At 38.5% G+C, this 15,580-nt stretch overlaps 1 protein-coding gene across 2 annotated transcripts; it reads right to left on the bottom strand.

Annotated features, from left to right (window-relative positions):
• Positions 1–14,212, bottom strand: NUP43 (nucleoporin 43). 2 transcript variants are annotated; one of them, XM_049653062.1, is made up of 8 exons: positions 13,891–14,200; positions 13,450–13,572; positions 12,536–12,613; positions 10,194–10,374; positions 7,528–7,663; positions 5,906–6,057; positions 3,304–3,426; positions 1–2,780 (listed from the first exon to the last, which is right to left on the bottom strand). In XM_049653062.1, exons 1-8 carry the CDS (start codon positions 14,008–14,010, stop codon positions 2,551–2,553), a joined length of 1,143 nt encoding a protein of 380 aa, XP_049509019.1. In that variant the 5' UTR covers positions 14,011–14,200; the 3' UTR covers positions 1–2,550. The 2 variants fall into 2 exon arrangements, with proteins under 2 accessions (XP_049509019.1, XP_049509020.1); XM_049653063.1 differs by lacking the exons at positions 1–2,780; positions 3,304–3,426 and adding an exon at positions 3,446–4,203 and having other exon boundaries at positions 13,891–14,212.
• Between the last annotated feature and the right edge of the window lie 1,368 nt (positions 14,213–15,580).

Genomic DNA, 15,580 nt, shown 5'->3' on the forward strand with positions numbered 1-15,580 from the left:
TTGAGTATATGAAAATGAATTTATTTAGTGAAACCTTATACCAAAGCACCCCAACATGATGCAAATTCAGTAAATTGATTGGTGATTGGCTATCTCACAGTAGGATCACATGATTGTTTTCATTAACCCACAATAACATGACTCTTACCTTTTTTTTTTTTTACAGGATTGTTTTCTATTCCATCCATACACTAAAACCCTGCCATAAGGCTACATCAATAAGAGCTGTCCAAGTGAGGAGAGACTGCATTGGGAAATAGGAAACTTTATCACAGTATATTGTCAAGGGCAGGCTGGATGATAATTTGTTGTGAATGCTCTGAAAGTGACAGTTAAATTTAGGTTAGAGATGCTCTCCAAGGTACCTTCCACCTCTGAGATCCTGCGGCCTTCAGAAGAAACTATTTGATAGCTTCGTGAATACAGGCAGTGACAATGAACAAATTTATAAATTAGGGTTTTTATTTATACTACATAAAGCTTATGTTTCTTATTAAATCTGAGAACCCCTCAGTTGATAGGAAATGTATCACTGTTCAAATATACTTTCTTTTACTCATGGTTACAAATACTCTTAAAACAAAGCAAAGATTCAACCTTGAAACTTGTTTCCAGCCCAAGCTAGTGTTCTAAGCCTACACATCTGGCTCCCTCCCTCTATCAATTATTTACTATAACAATCTAGGGAAATTGCATATATTGCTGCTGGAAACAAGAGAATGGTACTAGCAACATACATGAATCCTTTCAACTTTTTAGCAGCCTATAATGCAGAGGAAAGCAAAGGCATAGCAAGCTTACCACTCACTGTGCATGAAAAACGTGGGCCCAGGAGCTAGTCCTCCAAGAGGGATATCAACTCAGGGCCCACTCAGAGCACGGGTGGTAGCCTGCTGGATGGGAGAATGCCCGGAGGGTAAAGAAAGGGACACCGAGATTTGCGCTGCAGCAAGATATTTACATAAAGGGAAATAGTCAACGGAAAATTAATAGCTCTGTTGTTATTATGGAAACCATGTGATTACTGCTGGGGAATGTATTTCGATAAATATAACATGATATATTTCATTTTTAACAAATTACACACACACATTGATGGATGGAAAAGGGAATGAAAAGACTATGAATTGTCTCTGTTTAACATTATAAGCACTTACAATTTTCTTTTGCCTTTTTTTCCTGTAATGAATTACTTTTGTAATGACAGAAAATCTTAAAAATTAGTCTCAGAAATAAAACTATAAACATTAAAAATTCCTATGGCAACATTTTTTTCTGATTCTTTGCAATTCAAGTTACTAATTATATCAAATATTTTTGAGACAAATATATATAAAAAAGTGGATTACATTTATGTATTCCATTTAAAAATGTTGACAAAAAACCCCAAACCAAAAGCCCTGAGGTAAGGTGGGATTAAAAAATTGAAAATATTTATTAGGACAGAAAACAAAACTTTACCATAATTACTACCACTGGAATTATAAATAAAGTAAATGAATACATGCTCCAAGAGCTTAATAGCAGTGATTTGTCATTAAAGTCTTGATGTTCAATAACACATTTAATTTAACAAACTTTGAAAAGACAAAGTTACTAAATTGTCTTTAGGCACTACACATTAACCTGAAACTAATGGAACATTTTGTCAACTATACTCAAAACAAACAAAAGAAAACACTACAAGTTAGGTCATCGTTAGCACTGTAGATAAAGACAAAGACATCAAAAGAGTAAAGACATCTTTACTCTTATCACATCATCATACTAGTCTTATACACGTGATCTTCAAATTTCAGTTTGGAAGTTGGATCACTTATCAATGTCAAATTCTGTTTTATTGCACAATGTCCAGTTTGGCAATTTTGAACAACGTTGTAAAACTAAACAAAAGTAAAAATCCTTAGGAAAAATGTACTTTTTTCAAGAAAAATGAAGTTGGGTCCAAGCAGTTGATATAGTTCTGTTCAAACCTACTCTAACCTGTCATAACACTTTCCTTTAAAAAAATGTGAACGCTACAAAAAAATTGTCATTTTTGTTCTATTCAATTCTTTATGAAGAAGTCTATTAAACTTATTAAGGAAAGAAAATGTGGAAGGGCTGAAGAAAATATCTACAATATAAAGGATAAACATCAACATTGCTAGTGCCACCAGGGAGGGGCATATCCCTCACACTGTCAATAAAAAGGACAGGAACCTGTTGGTGGTTTGAGAATATGAAGTCTCACAACATCAAAAATGAAGAGCTGGGTCCACGAGCTGTCCAGAACGGCCTGTTTGAAGGCAGTGTCTACATCAGCAAAAGGATCCCTCTAATATTCTTCTACATGTTCCAATTCTCTTCTCACCAGTCATCTATCAGACTCTACGACTATGAGGGGAACATTCAATTGACAAAAACCAACGCTGGTCATCAACATCAACAATAGGCGACCGAAGCTTCCTCTGCCAATTTCACATTTTCCAATCATAAAAATATGCATAGAAGTGGTAATTCAAAAGGCTAACTATATGCTTTACCTGAAATCATGTAACTACAGTATTTTCATGAAAAAAGTTGTCTAGTAACATAAATTGCTTCTGCATCAGTTCCACAAACAAGACAAGGACCTAAAACATCCAAACTGTTTACAGACAAAGTCCTGCTGGGAAGCAAGCTTGTGATTTCAATACGGTCTTTTGCAGGATCAGTGCTGAGCCAGGAGCTTATAAGAGACTGGTGAACATTAGCCTGGTTACTAATGCTGTGAGACAAAAAAGTGCTACTTCTTCCTCCTGTGAGAAAAGAAAAGAGAAGGGGAAAACAGCTTTCAAGACCAATTTTGTATTAGGAAACATCTGAAATTCTACTGATATTGTTAAAAGGCTAGGCTTTAAACTTTATTCTCAGAATAACAGAGTGATAAATCCATTATCACACATCACCATTTTTGACCAAATGCACATTCAGTGATATTAAATGCTCGCATTTCCATGGGACAATATGGATATCAGATTTGAAGTCGTTAGGCAAGGCAGATTTTGACTGTCTTTCTGTTGATTATTTAATGGACAGTCTCAGAAACGTAGCATGAAAACCTCTGGCTGTGCGAAGTTAGCCAGTTTCTGGCATTTGTGGTCATCAGCAGTACAGCAGTAAGCAGCTGACAGATTTCAAGCCCTGATACTAGAATTTACCCTGAGGCAGAAGAATGGAAACATTCTGTCATCCTTTAACGTTAAAAATCTGAGAATTTCTAGTATGATATTTGAAACTATAACAAAATTACACACAAGAATCTTCATTAAACCCTTTTACCTTGATTAAACAGTGATGATTTTTCAGGTACATCTGTGGAGGCGTCCCAATGCCAGAGGGATCCATCCTCAGAACAAGTAAATAGATGATCTGGGTTGGATGGGTGAAAGTGAACTTCCCACACTAAAAGATAAGAACCAAGAAGCTAATTCCTGTGCAGATTGGTTGAACAAACTTTAAAACCCAGTCTCTATGCATCATCTTCCATTAACTCCACCACATACCTTCAACCCCCAAGTGTGTGATAAAAATCAAAGGCTTCAGAATTAAAGAAAAGACACAATATAATTCTCCAAATGGCTATAACATGTAGATAGGATAAAGAAGCCAAGTAAATCTACTTGTGTATTGGGCCAGCAAATGAATGAAAATAAAGGCTAACCATTTGACCTATTACATTTTTTTAATGTTTATTGAGAGAGAGAGAGAGAGAGAGAGAGAGAGAGAGAGAGAACACCCACGCACACACATCTCAGGGAGGAGCAGAGAGCAAGGAAGAGAGAGAATCCCAAGCAGGCTTCTCGCTGTCAGTGCAGAGCCCAATGTGGGTCTTTGATCCCACAAACCTCCAGATCATGACCTGAGCTGAAATCATGAGTTGGACACTTAACAGAGTCACCCAGGTGCCCCAACCTATTACATCTTTTTATGGAAAAGTATGACAATGGGAGAATTCTAAAAGTTTTTTTTTTTTTTCCCAACGTTTATTTATTTTTGGGACAGAGAGAGACAGAACATGAACGGGGGAGGGGCAGAGAGAGAGGGAGACACAGAATTGGAAACAGGCTCCAGGCTCTGAGCCATCAGCCCAGAGCCCGACGCGGGGCTCGAACTCACGGACCGTGAGATCGTGACCTGGCTGAAGTCGGACGCCCAACCGACTGTGCCACCCAGGCGCCCCTAAAAGTATTTTAATTGTAAGTTCTCTTATTTTTAATGCTTGTGTCATTAACATATGAAGGTTCTATTACTGGAAAGACTGAGAGAGAAGACCATAAAAGTAACATACAAATGAATTTCAACTTTGCTTCATGTCAGGATTCCGGATAATTCTGGTATATATCACAGAAATAGCAACTAGCTCCTAGCAATGTTCCCAGAATCTGGACTCAGTTTCAGATGGAGGGCTATTAAGAAGCCAATTTGGGATTTAGGACCCCTCAAGTTCTAAAACTTTAAGAGAACTTCCCGTGTCAAAAGACAAATGGGAGCCAATGACTGGCCAGGACGCCTTAGGAAATTATCTGCAGTGTGCAGATAAAACAGGTAGTGTGAACACGAGTTCAGTGATTCTGGATTAGAAGCTTAAAGAGACAGCATAGAAGGTGCCCAGGGCATAGCATATAAAGTTATTATAAGGCACATACTTGCAACCTGGCAATTCTCATTCTGACCATTACCACAATTAAGCATCATGCCACAGAACATAAAAAGCTCACCTTCAGGAGAGCATGTTCTGGGCAAATTCCTATGTAAAATACATTGATACTGTTTCATTAAGACATAGTGAAACGAAACAGCCTGTAGAGCCAGAAGCAGAATGTACAAACCTAGATTCCTAAATATTTATTTTCAAAATGGAAAACAAACCTCTATACTAACATCATATTTCATTTCTAGCGAAGAGTCAGGATAAATCAAAAAGAATACATCACAATCTACTACATTTCTGTATACTGCTCAGCAATGCAGTCTGGCAGTTAAAAAGGGGCTCGAAGAAGAGATCTGAAAGTCTGTAATTTTACTACCACTGGCTTAGTCAACATCAGATTCTGTGAGGACATAACCTATTTCTTTTTATTTCTTTTTTTTTTTTCTTGGGCATGGTTATAATTAGAAGAGGCAAAATAATTCTATCCTTTTATTTGCTTCTTGAATATAAACTTAAAAGTCATTTATCTTTCCAAGGTAATAATGTGATACTTAAACTGAGAAGTTGCAATATTGGTGTGTTTGTTCTTTTGTACTTTTACTCAAGTAGGGCTTAATATAAACCTCTCAAGTCAGAATTTAAAACTGTAACCCAGTCATGGTATCAAAGATGGTGATAAAACGAAAAATTTCTATGCAGTCAACAACTCCCCACCAAAATCAAAAGATGAACAACAAAAAAAAGACAAGATCCTCTATCTACCGCTTTTTAAAAAACAAAACAGGTACAACAAAAAATTGAAGAACACACAGATTAGCAAATATTAATAATGATGGCCTACATTTGCATGGGAAAAGGGCATCCTCTCATAGGCAATATAAACCGTATGAGTATGGCAATATAAACTGGTATTATCTTTATGTATAACAGTTTGATAACATGTATTGCAACTTTAAAATTATGCAAACATTATGTGTCATTGATTCTACTTCTAAAGAATTACCCGAAGAAAATAAGGGCATAAAGATGAACATGTAAGAATAATCACTGTGGTTTTGAATACTGAAAACATATGTTGAAGGACCTAAACGTCAAATGAAAAGTGATTAATTATTACACATTTATACAATGCAGCCAAAAGCTACAACGTAAAATGATCCATATGTATCGTTACAGAAAGCTGCCTACATTAGTACCCAACAAAAACTTGTGCATCTCCATAGCACTTACTTTCAGCTTCGTGAGCTTTCAGCAGAGACACAGGCATAGTACCTTGTCTAACATCCCAAATACTCAGCATTCCATCCTGGCCACCGGTGGCTACCACATGCTGCTGGTTGGGATGTCTATCAACACAGTGGAGGGGCACTCGGTCACCAGTCCTTTTGTGGGAGATACAATAACATCAAACATGCTGTCAAGTAGAATTTATCTTTGCACAATCCATGAAAACATGTTTCCCTCTAGTAACTAAATGATGGCCTCTGTGGCCTGAGCCACTGGTTGAACTTAAATTGTGTCCAAAAATTGAGTGCATTAAATATGTTTCCAAATACTAGAACTCTGGGAGGGAATTAAAGGCCAAAGTAATTTATTCTCTCTACAATTTGGAGACATAAGGAGCAAGATCATCTGATGGTAAGATGTGCAAACATATTTCCATTTCTTGGCATTTTAGAAACATTATGTCTCAACTAAACAGAATAGTGTTTACTTCTACCTTATTTAATATTTTGTTTATACAATTACTTTTTCAGTTTGACACATTCTATAGTCCTCTTTTCTAATTTTTTAAAATGAAAAGTGCATTTTATCTTTTTCAGACATTTTATTTTTATTTATTTATTTTTTAAATATAATTTATTGTCAAATTGACTAACATACAGTGTGTACAGGGTGCTCTTGGTCTTGGGGGTGGATTCCTATGGTTCATCGCTTATATACAACACCCAGTGCTCATCCCAACAAGTGCCCTCCTCAATGCCCATCACCCATTTTCCTCTCTCCCCCTGCCCCCCATCAATCCTCAGTTTGTACTCTGTATCTAAGAGTCTCTTATGGTTTGACTATTCTTTTTTTTTTAATGTTTATTTATTTTTGAGAGAGAGACAGAGCATGAGTGGGAGAGGGGCAGAGAGAGAGGGACAGGCAGAATCTGAAACAGGCTCCAGGCTCTGAGCGGTCAGCAGAGAGCCCCATGCGGGGCTCAAACTCATGAACTGCAAGATCATGACCTGAACTGACTGAGCCACCCAGGTGCCCCAACACACTCTATATTCTTAGAGATAATAGCACACACAGGGGATTTTTGCTCAGAAAAAAATATCTTGGATTGTATTTTTTTTAATAGTTACTATCAGTAGCATCAATTGTTGAGCAAAAATAAATTCCCCATTAAATGATACAAACTTCAGAGATAAAGGCTCTGAATCAATACAAAAATATTTACTAAATGCAGCACAGGAATCCCAAGCCCATCAAATTATACTTGCTTTATCAAATTTAATTAGTGATCATTCTCTCTTCAAATGCAATTAAATACAATATTGTTTAAAATCAGTTACTACGGGGCAGCTGGGTGCTCAGTCGGTTAAGCATCCGACTTCAGCTCAGGACATGATCTCGCAGCTTGTGATTTCGGACCCCATGTCAGGTTCTGTGCTGAAAGCTCAGAGCCTGGAGCCTGCTTGGGATTTTGTGTCTTCCTCTCTCTGTCCCTCCCCGGCTCATGCTCGCGCGCTCTCTCTCTCTCTCTCTCAAAAATAAACACTAAAAAAATTTAAAGTCAGTTGCTATAAACAATCAAACGTTAACTATGTATTACACTACTGACATTACAAATGAAAACTTACAGTGATAGTATCTGAGAGGGCTCATTTCCTTGTTTTCTGAAATCCCATATTTTTAACTGCCCAATTGAATTTACTGTAAGAATCTCAGGAGTTCGAAGGAAGGTTACAGCATGGAGCGTACTGCTATCTGCGTTGTCTACAAATTAAGAAAACAGTAGTGCCTGTTAAGAAGTCCTTTTTTTCCAGGAAAATCTTAAATCACATTCCTTCTATTAATTGAACTATTACAAGTGAACTTTTAAATGAATCAGTTTAATTTCTATAGTAAAAAGAAACAGTAATATATACATTAAAATAGACTCTCCTTTGATAGAAAAATGGTATCACTCATAAAACATGTTTTCTGCATAAAGGGCTGAATTTTGATATATTTCTCTATTCCACTTTAGATTATTACCCTCCGTTGCTGAGATAGATTTCAAGTTCCTCTCTATCCAATTTTATACCTTCCACTAGTGGTTAAGCCAGCAACTCCAAACCTCAGGGCTTCCTATAGAAGCCTTCCTATAGAGCTCATTCTGAACTTGTGTCATCTGGCTGACTCATCTCAAATCTGTTCATCTTTAGGGGCACCTGACTGGCTCACTTGGTAGAGCGTGCAACTCTTGATCTCAAGGTTATAAGTTTAAGCCCCATGCTGGGTGTAGAGATTACTTAAAAATAGAATCTTAAAAAAAAAAAAAAAAATCAATTCATCTTTTGTTTCATCAACTCTCTGCTCCGTGAAGTCCTTCCAGACTGGTATACCGGTCCTTTTCCTTTTCCTAGAGTGTTTAAGTTTATATCACATAATTTAGCATATACTTTTGTGATACTCCTCCAAACTCCAGGCAATCGTCCTTAACAGTTAAATAAGTATACCTCAGAACTCAAAAGAATAATAAACAACACAACTGATTCATGGGCTCAGTCCACGGAAGTTCTGATTCAGGTGTCGGGCGGTGGGTTGTTGAAACTCTCATCAGGCAAGTCTACGTGAAGCATAGTTGAGAATTACTGTACTAGAATAATCCTTCTAAAGCATGACAGGGAGGATAACATCCCCTTGCTCAAAAAGTTTCAATGGCTCTCGAGGTGTCCACCTAACAAAATGTAACCTCTGCAGCTGCACATTAGACTTCACAACCCGGTCCCAATTCACGTTTCTTGTGAATTCAGGTGTGAGGTGGTATCTCGCTGTGGTTTTGATTTGTATTTCCCTGATGATGAGTGATGTGGAGCATTTTTTCATGTGTCACCTCTCCTATAGTAGTATCTAAAGTTGGGCTAAACTACACTTTTTGTCATTCTCTCAATGGACTTATCCTGTACCCACATTATTCCCTTTGTCTGGTGTGCCATCTTTCAGTAATATTTGTGGCTTAGAACCTAGTTTAAATTAATTGCCACTTGCTCCTCAAGTCTTTACTTGGTAATCTCCTCCAGCCAAACCAAACCAAACCAAACAAAAAACCAAAAGTTTATTTTTCCTTTGTAGTCACTCATTCATATGTGCCTTATCGACCTATCATCTTGTAAAGAGATCTTACTTTGTTATCCAAGGGATACAGGTGTGCTGTTTCAAAGGGGCACATGCACCCCAACGTTTATAGCAGCACTATCAACAACAGCCAAAGTACGGAAAGAGCCCAAATGTCCATCTATGGATGAATGGATAAAGAAGATGTGGTATATACATACAATGGAGTATTTAAAAAAAAAAAAAATTTTTTTTTAACGTTCATTTATTTTTGAGACAGAGAGAGACAGAGCATGAACGGGGGAGGGGCAGAGAGAGAGGGACACACAGAATCCGAAGCAGGCTCCAGACTCTGAGCCATCAGCCCAGAGCCCGGCGCGGGGCTCGAACCCACGGACCGCGAGATTGTGACCTGAGCTGAAGTCGGACGCTTAACCGACTGAGCCACCCAGGTGCCCCTATATACAATGGGGTATTACTCGCCAATCAAAAAGAATGAAATCTTGCCATCTGTAACAACATGGATGGAAATATAGAGTATAATGCTAAGTGAATTTAGTTAGAGAAAGACAAATATAATATGACTTCACTCATATGAGGACTTTAAGACACAAAACAGATGAACATAGGGAAGGGAAGCAAAAATAATATAAAAACAGGGAGGGGGACAAAACATAAGAGACTCTTAAATATAATAGAACAAATAGAGAGTTGCTGGAGGGGTGTGGGAGGGTGGATAGGCTAAATGGGTATGGGGCATTAAGGAATCTACTCCTGAAATCATTGTTGCACTATATGCTAACTAACTTGGATATAAATTAAAACAAATAAGTTATTAACAAAATGTAAAAAAAAAAAAAATCTTTGTACATTTTTACATCCTTCAAACACAGCACTGTGTTTACTTAGCACATGGTAGTTGCTTAATATGCTATAATTAACAATTAATATATTAAAATATATGTTAATAACTTATTAAAAACTTAAAAGTTTATTTATTATTGAGAGACAGGGAGAGACAGAGCATGAGCATGAGAGGGGTGAAGAGAGGCAGAAACGCAGAATCCAAAGCAGGCTCCAGGCTCTGAGCTGTCAGCACAGAGCCCGACACAGGGCAACTCACAAACTATGAGATCATGACCTGAGCTGAAGTCAGACACTTAACTGACTGAGCCACCCAGGCGCCCCAAAATAGGATTTTTCTTACCTATGGTTCTTACAGCCTCCTTGTGATCAGCTCTGAAGAGATTTATTCGACCATCTTCTCCAACTGTGACAATTTCTGGGTTGTCGCACACAACACCCGTGCATGGCGCACTGCTACGGGAAGGACTGCCCGGACCTGTGTGGTAGTGAGCTGTGGTCCACTGCTGGCTGACTGACAGAGTCTAGGTGTCAGAAGTGGGAATACGATTAATCAAAGCAAAGCCCTAAAAACTAGCACTCTCCCCTGAATAAAGACTATTTTAAAATTCTGTCTCACACCCTTCTAGACAAAGAGTAACTTTCTCCTTTTTCCTTTGTATTTCTGAGTACTAAAGCTTAGAAACTACTTTCATCAAAGCTCTGTGTACACTGGGTTAGATTAAAAAAGAATGTTACTCAATAATACAGTAGAACCTTGGGTAAGTAGTAACTTGCTCTGCGTTCTGTGAGTGTTCCACATGACAAACATTTCTAATAAATTTTAACTTGATAAATGAGTGTTGTCTTGCAATACGAGTAATACAGGACGCCAAACGTCCCATGATCACAACTAAGCCAACGGTTCTTCTCTCTTGCACGCGTGCCTGAGGGGCAGGATTGTGGGTGATTGTCTTCCGTGCTCAAATGCTTGGTTTCAGGCCATGGTGTTTAGCAGAAAATCAGTGATTTTTCAGAATGCTGGAAGGTGCCCACAAACTGGCACTAGGGTATTTTTTGTCACTTCAAAGCATCTATGGACAGTCCTTTACTTTTTCATACAAGAGTAAGCTTAGGAATGCTTTGCTTCATTCTACATCATTGAATAGGTTTCTTGTTAAAGTTGCACAAAAAGAAAAAGATTTCATTGAGCCAACAGATAGCAGTGATTCTGTTAGTGAAAGTGAAAGTTATCCTACACAATAACGCTCCTCTCTCTTGTCTCCCTCACACCAGCCACAAAGGTTTTCAAAGGTAAGTGCAGGTTCATTTATTTTTCTTTATATTTTGTATTAATTTTATTATTTTGTATTATATTACAGTATTGTAATCATTTTTATGTATTTTTGGGTTGTGGAATGAATCATCTCAGTTTCCATTATTTCTTATGGGGAAATCTGCTTTGATACACAAGTGCTTTGGACTACAACTATGTTTCCAAAACGAATTACGCTCCCAAACCAGTTTTACTGTATCTCAAATATCTCAAATTAAAGATATGGTTTTAGTTATGTCTTTTTTTTTTTAAAGATTTTCTTTTTTTAAAGTAATCTCTATACCTAATGTGGGGCTTGAACCTACACTCCCAAGGTCAAGAGTCACATGCTGTACTGAGTCAGACAGACACCCCAGAGAGTTATGTGCTCAAAAGCAACTCTAAATTCTTAAGGGAATTAGCCAACATCTGAGAAATAAACCTCTATAGCATTTTCTAAGTGGCCTCATTAAGAAAACTACTTAAAAAGATCTGGGTCTTATATTTACTAAGCATGTTTATTTGGAAAATAACCTTTATTAATCTGAAAATCTAAACAAACACTCTTTTCCAGCAACTTAAAACCATTACTAGATATGGGGCTATTTTATCTTATTTATGTATTTATTTAAAAGTTTATTTATTTTTAGAGAGAGACAGAAGAGCAAGTGAGGGAGGGCAGAGGGGGAGGGGGGAGGGAGGGGAGAGAGAGAGAGACAGAGAGAGACAGAGAGAGACAGAGAGAGACAGAGAGAGAGGGAGGAAGGATCCCAAGCAGGCTCCACGCTGTCAATGAAGAGCTCAATGCAGGCCTCAAATCCACAAACCATGAGATCATGATCTGAGATGAAACCAAGAGTCAGATGCTTAACCAACTGAGCCACCCAGGTGCCCCCACATGGGACTATTTTAAAGGACTGCCCTACCATTATGCTCTGAAGGTCAGTATTCAGACTTTTAATATACAAGGCATTGAAAAAAATGTCAAGTCTTCCTATAGTCTATCCTCTCCAATTAAAACCAAGGTTCTATTCACAGAAGCAAAGTAGCTGTTCCTGTTCTCATGATACCTGAGCTAGAAGGTGCTCTTTCTTTCTTTCTTTGACAGATCAGAATAGCAACTTAAAAGAGAAAATTATAGGAAAATTACTTGCCAGAATAATATACTGATAGGTCAGGACTAACAGAATTTAAAGATAACCAATTTCAGTAAAGGCTGACGCAAACCTGGTTCTAGACTTAGCCTACTAAAACATAGGTAATATGATACCTCCCCACTCCATATTTTGGGAGTATGAAACTTATTTGTGTCATTATTAAATACAGTCCTGTTTAGGCCCTTCTAAAAATAATTAAAATACAAATTCAGTTTTCAAGCAAAAATTCTTTACCTGGTTATTAGGATGGTGAAGGAAAACTGTTACACATCCTGTTGATGAAGCAGCTACAATTCTTTCCTGGTCAAAAAACTAAATAGAAAATTCCTGCTTGTTATAGATTCAGAAATATTGATAAGGAGGAAGCCCATTTGGTTAACCCAATTACTAGCATAACAATTTTAAAACGCAACGAGCCTATAAATGCTAAACAAATAAAATGTGATGATGGGTCTGAAAGTAAAAACCACTATTCAAACAAGAGGATTTTCATGAAGAATAAATAACAATTTTTCCCCCTAAACTCCTTTGCCTATAACTGATTTAATTTTGGACTGCTACCAGACAGGTTTAGAAAATAATCATTCTCAGAGTCAGGTAGCTTTCTATAGAAGAAAATGCAGGGAGTTTGAAGTCCTACAGATCAGGATTTGAAAACTTACTAATTCCATTCCCTCTACTTTACTGGCTTTGAGACATTGGCCAAGTTAAGTTCTCTAAGCCTTGGTACACCTTTAAAATGGAAGAAGTAATCTCCACTTAGGGGGTTGTGATAAGAATTCAAAAAGCAAAACCATACAAAGTGCCTTGCACAGTATTTGTCACTTAGTGACAAAGAACACTTGATTCACAAACATGTGATGAAAATTACATTACACTTATGTAAAGTTCCCAAAATAACGTTTGGCAAATAGATGGACAACTAATTAAACAAATCAAGATTAAAACGAAAACAGATGAAATCTGCACCCCCTTCCCCAGTTCTGATTCTGCTATTAAGTGGCTATACAATGTTGGCAAATCATAACCTATAGAGAACTCAGTTTCCTGTAAAGCCGGAATGAAACTAGACAAACTTTAAGGTCCTTTAGATATCTAATTACTCTCAGTTTTTTAAAAGTTAGCTTTTCGATATTACAAAGACTTACTTGTAAATCCATGACATCACCGTGGTGTTTGATATCACACAATAACTGATGTTCTCCTTCAAATCCTCCATCAGAGTCAACGTTCCCAAAATCTCCAATAGACCACAGCGAAACATAATTTTCCTGTAAAGCACAAAGTTTTCCCTTGAGATGAAATAAACGTCAAACTCTCGAAAATTAAAATTTGTATTGCTTTCAAAGCAACCTTGCTTTAAAAGCATCTCAGACAAATGGTAAGGTGATACTTCAAAGCACAAGAGATTCGAGGCTCAAGCACACCATCGATGGCTGAGGTACCCGACAACCGAGCCTCAGACACGAACTCGGGGGAGGGAGAAGGAGAGAGAAGCTAGAAGCCAAGAGTTCGCGCGCTCAACGCGGACGGCGCGGTTCCAGGAGAGACGGCGGAGGGAGGAACTTCCTGCCCGGGAATGGAGGTACCTCATTGTCCCAAGAGCCCGTAGCGAAGGTCTCGGCGGTCTGCAGGCTCCCCGGAGGTACCGGTCGCCACCGGGTTTTGCTGATTTTCTGAGACACAAACTTAGCATAAATCTCCTCCATGCCAAAAGCAACCGCTGCAGATACAGCAAGAAGCACCGCGCGCGCCTCTCAGTCCCGCCCCTTCCCGCGGAGTCCTGATTGGATCGGACGTTACCAAACGGACGGTGGCTGCGGAGAGCCAATTCTCTTCCATGGGAGTGTGGTAACCACCAAACCCAAAGTGCAAGGAAATTGGGGCGCCCTCCCTCACCAATATGGCTCTGAACAGAGTCCAGTCAGTATAGGAACACTAAAACAGTGCACTTGTGCAATAACTGCAATATAAAGCAAATTTAAGGGGCGCTTGGGTGGCTCTGTTAAGCGTCCAACTGCAGCTCAGCTCGTGATCTCAGGGTTTGTGAGTTCTATCCTGCATCAGGCTCTGTGCTGACAGCTCAGAGGCTGGAGCTTGCTTCAGATTCTGTGTCTCCCTCTTTCTCCGCCTCTTCCCCTCTCATGCTGTGTGTGTGTGTCTCTCTCTCAAAAATAAACATTTTTAAAAAAAATTTTTTAAAAGCAAATTTGAGAGCAAAAACAAAACAAAATCAACGCAGGAGAAACCACCTAGTAGCCATACCTAAGCATTATGGGTTGCATTCCAGGACCCATAGAAAAGATTGAAAATCCCCCAATTCTCTTGGAAGTACGTACATTACTGTACAAACTTACTGGTAGTCCCTCAAATACTCTGCTTCAAAGTTGTTAATTCCCACTATCAGAGCCTAGAGTTGGAATTCTAAAAACTCCAATTCTAGTTTTGATGCCCATTGCCTAGCTGTGTAACCTTTCTCAATTCACTTATGTAATTAATAAGTTTTATCTGTCCCTCGACAGCCTAGGAATCAGTCTCTTAGGTTCCTTCATGCTTCTTTCTGATTACTTATAATATCCTTTTATTCTCTCTACTTCTTGGAATCCTGGCCATCCTTCAAGAACCAGTTCCTTCCCCTATCTTATCCTGATTACTCCAGCCCACGACAGGTCTAAATAAACATAGCATTTCATATCTAGACCGGAAATAGTACTTATAGGTTCCCCTCGGCTGCTTGTTTTAATGTAGATCTCCCCCATTAGAATGTAAATCATATTGCATACAAGAGGTATCACTGAGTTTTTAAAAATCTCCTTTATATTACACCCATAACTGTGGTAGTTGTTTCTTAAAAAGGGGCCATGATATCTTGTTTTTGATATTGGTCATCCTATTTCACAGCCACAGCTTATGGAAGCAGCACGTGTGGATGCAATCTGTCTAGGTCAGCTTTAGAGAGAGTTATCAAGCTCTTGTTGAGAGTAGACTGGTTTTGTTCTTTTTTTAATTTTTTTTAACATTTATTTATTTTTGAGACAGACAGAGAGAGAGAGAGAGCATGAACAGGGGAGGAGCAGAGAGAGAGGGAGACACAGAATCCGAAACAGGCTCCAGGCTCCGAGCTGTCAGCACAGAGCCCGCCGCGGGGCTCGAACCCAGGGACCGCGAGATAATGACCTGAGATGAAGTGGGACGCTTAACTGACGGAGCCACGCAGGCGCCCCTGGTTTTGTTCTTTTAACTAGAAAAACATTAGGAAACTTCAGAGAGATGACATAG

Source organism: Panthera uncia (assembly GCF_023721935.1).
Source record: "Panthera uncia isolate 11264 chromosome B2 unlocalized genomic scaffold, Puncia_PCG_1.0 HiC_scaffold_24, whole genome shotgun sequence".
NCBI lineage: Eukaryota > Metazoa > Chordata > Mammalia > Carnivora > Felidae > Panthera > Panthera uncia.

Coding starts and splice junctions, on each gene's coding strand:
- NUP43 (XM_049653062.1), bottom strand. CDS start 14,010: ATGGAGGAGATTTATGCTAAGTTTGTGTCTCAGAAAATCAGCAAAACC. Junction 12,614..13,449: donor GTGATGTCATGGATTTACAA/GTAAGTCTTTGT, acceptor TTTTCTATTTAG/TTTTTTGACCAGGAAAGAAT. Junction 7,664..10,193: donor GGAGGCTGTAAGAACCATAG/GTAAGAAAAATC, acceptor CTTAATTTGTAG/ACAACGCAGATAGCAGTACG.